Below are 6571 nucleotides of genomic sequence, written 5' to 3'. Positions count from 1 at the left end.
GATGAGAGGAAAAGGGGGCGGCGCGAGTGAGCGGGAAGAGATAAGAATGAGGGGGGGAGGGCAGTAAGGGGGCGTGAAAGTTGGAAATTAGGGTATTAGGAATTAGGTTCGGTTACGTTGCTGCAACGTTAGGCTAAGCTGGGTTAGGGTAGAATTTTGGTTGCTAGGGTAGGTCAGGCTGGGTTTAGGGTTAGATATTTTGATTAGGTTTGGTTAGTATAGGTTAGATTAGGTAGAGTTTTTGCCAGGGTATATCGTCAGAATGGTTAATAATCCTGAAGGTGAAATAAGCTAGGGGCTAATCTTGGGGTAATCCCTTTGTTCATATATCATAAGTAAAGAGTAAAGAAAGTTTAGACGTAGGAACCTCTGAGTGTCACGAGTGATGGAGTTGCGTAAATCTCCGTCTATTGATTTCTGGTAAATATTACAACAGCTGATAGGTCTAGTAGGCAGGAATGGAAAGGCTGGCAAAAATAATATTGGTGGAGGTGATTGATGAAGGTGGTAATAATGGTGGATGTGGTTGGTTGGTTATTATTATTATTATTATTATTATTATTATTATTATTATTATTATTATTATTATATAATAATACACACACACACACACACACACACACACACACACACACACACACACACAATAATAATACTAATAATAATAAATTACTGACAGACAGACACTTGAGTAAATCATCACAGTAATTGAGAGTAAAAAAGCCTGGACCTTCACCTATGAGATCACTTCAACACTACAGTACAGTACATCCTATATGGCTATAATTCCCTCAAGGAAATTTCGACAGATTGAAGGTTGACTAAGCAGAAGTTATTTTGAGTGACGGATTGCGGTGATAACAACAGGAGACTGACAAACGTGTGTGTGTGTGTGTGTGTGTGTGTGTGTGATACATTTGCTTATTTCAGTGAAAACATCAAGGCAGAAAATACGAACATGTGTCAAGGACTTAAAATACGTCTTGTATTTCTGTGTTTGATTGAAGTCTATCTAACCCCCTTGTTGCTGAAATATATGTTTGGTATGGAAGTTTTTCTATTCTCCCGTTTCTCCTCCCTCCTCTCTCTCTCTCTCTCTCTCTGCTCTGTCTGTATGTCAGTTTATATACGTGTGTCTCCGCCTCGTACAGTAGTCATTGGTACTTACTCTTCCACGGAAAAAAAGGATCGAGTAATTATCAAAAACAAAAGTAGATCGAGTCTACATAAAACAAATGAATATCGAATCTACCAAAACAAAGAGAAACGAATCTGCCAAAGGAACAAAAGAGGGTTGAGTGAGCCTTATAGACACCATTAAGAACACCTGTTCATTATAGCATCTATATATTCCAGTTATATCGATCGACAGAGTAAGATGGAAGAGGTTTGTGCATGTTGGACGCCTCAGCCGCTTCCGAGTGATCTTTACCAGTTGAGGATTGATGAAGCGTTGATGATTGAAGACTATAGTTAATGATTGATGAGCTATTAATTGATGATTAGTTAATGAATAATGAGTAGTTGATGACTAATGGCGATATAACGATTGATAGCCAGGTGGTGAATGATAATAAGTTAGGATTGGTGACCAGTTCATAGAATAATGATGATGTAAGTTGAGCGACAGGTAACTGAAACGTGGATATCGGGTACCGTAGAATTTATGAATACACTTACAGAATGTCGTGATGAGGGAGACAAAGGCAAAAATAGATGGAAAGGGAGGGGGGAGGAAACAGAGGGAAGTGAGGGAAAGATGATAGAGTAAAAAGGGTGGAGGGGGATGAGCAGAGAAAAGAAGAAGAGGGGAGGGAAGCAGATAGAAGGGAATTAATAGAGGGAGCAACAGGAGGAAGGGGAGGGGAGGGAGGGAGGGAATGAGTCTGACAAAGGGCGGATGAAGTCGGAACACAGAGGGAAGGTAAGGGAGGGAAAGGCACATACAGTGAAAGAGGTGGAGGGAAGAAACAAGGGGAAGGGGAGGGAGGAACAGAGGGAAGGGGAGGGGGAAATGCAGATGGAGAGGGGGAACACAGAAGGAGAGTGAGGAGGAGTGAGGGAGTGATGGACTGTTAGCGGTAGGGAGGAAAACTTGGTAGAAGATAAAGAGCGGAAACATAAAGGAATAAACGCACAAGACAAAAAAGACTTACAAATATTATACACACACAGATTAATCAAGACGAAAAGATGGCTGAGAGAGTGAGAGAAATGAGTGTGAGCGACCGAATGAGACATTTATCAAGAGAAAGTTGACAGGGAGAGAGAAACTGAGTGCGCGTATTGTGACGGGCAAACCCTCCGGGATCTTTGGTTCAAGCAGTCAACCTTTTCCAAAATTTTCGTTTTTTCTTAAACTCCTTTTTTTATTACACATCATAGAATTATACATGAATTATTTAGAAATATCTAGAGTGATTTAAAGAAGAGGAAAACCACTTATCAAAACATATGTATTCCTATAATTACCGGTATTTCTTAAATGCCCTTCATGAGAAATTTTGCTCATTTGATGTCTACTTCATGCTTTGCTGCGTCTTGTACAGTACAGCCTTTTATAACAGGTAATGTATTGTCATGCCGAGGCATAGTTTAGTATTATATTTTTTTGTGAATTAGGCGTTTTGATTATTTTCTCTTAAAAGCAGCAGTTATTTTGGTATGTTTAGAGATTTTCTTGTATATATATATTGATGTATTACCTGTGTAAGAATTTTCTAGAATGTATTGCATCATTTTTGTTGTGATTTATTGTAAGTTCAAATCATTCTAGAGCTCTCCGGTCATATCTATGGTGTTAGATGCACGGAATAGCTAACGCGTTAGCTATTCCGTGCATCTACAAAAAACACCTCCAGTCTATCCGACGGGCAGTGCCTAGATGTATTAGAATGCTCTAGGCGTCTGAAGAAACGCATGTAAACACCCAATGACTGATCGTTTCTGCACAGAGTGTGAAGTACAAGCCTAGTGACAGCTAAAGATAATTGGTGTTCAAGTAGTGTGGAATTTTTGTGAGCGATATAAAGTTAAAAGACTAAGGTGCACTGACTGCATATATTCGAAGTGAGAAGTCCAGTTATGAAGACATACCCTGTGAACAGTTTTGTGGTATAAAGTGATTATTAAAGAGGGCTACAGTTCACATGTGTGTTTCTGTGACCTTGTGGAAATCTACCTGCCTGTTGTTTTGTCTGTACAGTGATACCGATCGTCGGAAAATTATATCGGAGACTGGCGGGACAGCTAATGGTAATTCAACGACACTTGTGATATATCTACCGGTTCTGTTTATACTACCTGGCCACTGGTAACCAGCGGTGAAATCTGGGAGCGGCAAAGAAGGGGGTCGTATCAGTATGTTGTTGACGCTGCATCATTGTTGGATATTTTTTGTTGTGTAATATTTCAATGATCTATTGTACCGTGTGAGAGGTGAGTGACTAGGTTTGAAGTACAGATACAGTACATTATTGTAGATAATGCCTCTTCCAATTGTTTTCCCTGTATTTTTAATTTTTCCCTATTATGTGGAAATATAGAAGCTGATTAGTCTTAACCCTGCTTCAGCTACACGATTGGTTTGTTTATCTGCATTGTGTGAGAGAGTTTATGGTATACATACAGTACAGTATCGACCCCGGCTATTAACTGATGAAGGTTTTGTTAGTATTTCTATAACTCGGAACTCACTAAATATCTTGAATGAGCGAAACAGTTATGGTTGTGATGTAAAAATTAATCATTGAGTAGAAAAGACAAGAACGTGCAAAAGTTAGTCACAAATTATCAGACTTCTATTGTATGCTATTGTAGGGGTATCGAGATATCAATGTTGTCTAGCAATTCGTGGATGGAAGGAAAACCTAATGTGGTTTTCTTTGTATAATATATGTGTTGGTAAGGATGGACAGTCTGGTGCTGAGGTGCTGTGTGGTGAGGAGCTGCTCAATAGAGACGTTCCGGTGAGTAGCTTGTTGAAGGAGGTAGATGTGCAGGAGCTTCGTTAGAGAAGATGTTGCCTGTTGCTGGCCTCCTGGTTGAATGAAATGTTAACAGCTGGAGCTTGCTGGAGGAGATGTTGCTTGTTCAGGAAAAGGCAGAATGAGAGTTGGCTGGTGAGGAAGCTCAGAGAAGGACATGCTCGCTGGCGGAGCGCAGGACCGCCAGGCAGGAGGAGAAGAGGCGAGGGTCGCCAGGCAGCCGCAGAGGAGGAGGCAAAAGGCTTGTTCAAGAAGATTGGTCAGACTGAATCTCAAGGAGAGACAGAGCTTATATACACCCACAGCAGCGGCTATGAGTCATGGTGGGAAAACCCGAGAAGTGTGCCGGTGACTAGTTCCGTTGCTAAGATACGGCGGGCATTGGAATGCGGATACACTTGGTTGCTAGGGAAGACGGTAACAGGTGGTATGCGTGGCTACGCAGTTAGGCAGTTGTAGGGGAGACGTCCACTACACTATTTCCATATCTAGTTAATTACTCTTAACCAATTGTTTGTTATAACTGCATATTAGATAATGATAATGAAGATTTTTTAAATGGTATTTGCAGTATTGGGACAGGTCTTCATAAACTGAATAAACTTTCTATAATTAACAATTGGTACAGTGATAAAAATAGTTTGTATTTATATATTATAAGCTGCAGTACAACCTGAGGTGACTGATGGACTAATTATTTTGCTTCATATATTAAATACAGACAAGATTCCCAGAAAGTGCTTACCAATTTATGGTGGTTTGCCTCCACACTCAGGGGGAAGGCAGGAACTCCTTAAAGCTAAATGAGTCATGTACTTCAACCAGGCAATACTTGTATAGAAAGGATTCATACTGAAAATCTAATACTCAGGGTAGCTTAAAGAATGACTGGTGATAAGGCAGACAGTATAGATGAATTGTGACATTTCATCCACCAAAATAACCTTATATTCCTTAAACACAACCAAAACTGATGAACAAACATTCCCTATTTTTAAAGATGTTATCAATATTTATATTATTTTGAATTATCTTCGGCTTTTACAAGTGCAGTTAATCTTAGGGAACGAATGTATAAGAAATATGTATACAGTATATGTTTCAGCTAAGATAACAGTTTATGTTTCAGCAAAGATAATTAGAAATAAAAGTACTGATTAATTTGAAAGCAGTTTATTTTGCTACGATAGCTCATCTTTTGCCTGTCACTCTTAAAAAGTCGTGGGAAACGTGATGACTTACCATAGGCCTCTTCCACAAGATTTTTTTTATCGCTTTAGATTCAGTAATTCATATCCGTGGCTTCGTTAACAATGCTGTACTGTAGTATTTTTTTTTATCGTCCATTGTTACTGTATATTTTTTTGGTAATCTCTATGCAGTCCTCCAAAATTTGTTCATATTTGGTTAGCCTAACCTAACCTAACATATTATCAGCTAAGGTAACTAACCTAACCTACCTTAACCTAATCTAACCTAACCTACCTTAACCTAATCTAACCTAACCTACTTTAACTAAACCAAAAAAGAACATGTCCCTCATTTCTTCTCGCTAATTCTCTCTCTCGTCATTAATAATCTCCACCTCTACGTAGGTCAGTCTAGTCTGTTCAGGGAATGGCATCCATTAAATAAGAAATCACTGTAGAAATTATAACTCCAAGATGTCTTTTTTACTCCCGCATAAGTAATACTATCAGATATTTTCGCTGACTTGTGTGGCATGCTGGACAATTTCTCACACTCCTGTACATGATTAATCATATATTTTATCTATTTGTAATTAATCCTACGCTCCTCATTGGTAATTAATTCTCCACTTTCCCTATAAATTATAAATTCTATTTCTTGGTTATAATATGACTCCTTTGTTGTTGTCAAAGGCCGAAGAAGCCGCCATCGACAGTGTTGCCACGTGTGTTGAGGGACGATGACCCCTGTCTAGTGAGCACCTTTACGGAATCCATCTTGCCTCTTCTCAAGCGGATAAGACCCCCGTCTCCTCCGGCTCCTCCACCCCCCTTGGTATCCGTCAATCGCAGGTAATGAACACACTCAGCTGAAAGTACATTTCTGGGACAAGTGCGGTGGTGACATTTTAGTTGTTATAATAGATTTTGGGACTGTGATAAGTTTAGCTATAAGCAATATTTCCAGTAACGCTAATAAGCTATACTCTCTCCACGTCACCTGGCCCGTAAGCCACGCCCCTCTTCTATGCTAATAGCTGATTGGTTCATAGAAAATTCAAACTAAATGTGTAAATGTGTTCACAATTGGTAAGCAGAACTGATATTATCTAAAATAATGTTAAATATCTGGACTATCCAAATCCAAATCATTTCAAGGCATTAGCACTTCAGAAAGGGTGTTATAAAATTTCCTAAATATTTTATTATAAAAAGTCGATATAATCACGCGCTTATATGCGCAGTCCGGGAGGGTAGAACGCCTTGGGGAACCAGGTTAGCGTGGAAATACTATAGCCACTAGTAATTTTCTGTGAGTTGTGATTAAGAGGAAAAATCCCCCACCACAGAACCCAATAAGACCCCCCACCACAAGCATGTCACTATTGCCCTCGA

The 6571-nt window shown here is 39.4% G+C and overlaps 1 protein-coding gene across 1 annotated transcript in view; it reads left to right on the top strand.

Moving 5' to 3' along the window:
- Positions 1 to 6571, top strand: part of LOC121867101 — a 176096-nt gene that overhangs the window by 166880 nt on the left and 2645 nt on the right. Inside the window, exon 4 of the mRNA XM_042366858.1 lies at positions 5870 to 6017. Within this exon, the coding sequence (XP_042222792.1) occupies positions 5870 to 6017 (148 nt within the window). The remainder of the gene's footprint in view (positions 1 to 5869; positions 6018 to 6571) is intronic.

Source organism: Homarus americanus, unplaced genomic scaffold (genome assembly GCF_018991925.1).
Source record: "Homarus americanus isolate GMGI-L3 unplaced genomic scaffold, GMGI_Hamer_2.0 scaffold6317, whole genome shotgun sequence".
Classification (NCBI taxonomy): domain Eukaryota; kingdom Metazoa; phylum Arthropoda; class Malacostraca; order Decapoda; family Nephropidae; genus Homarus; species Homarus americanus.
This window is presented reverse-complemented; position numbering and strand designations above follow the sequence as displayed.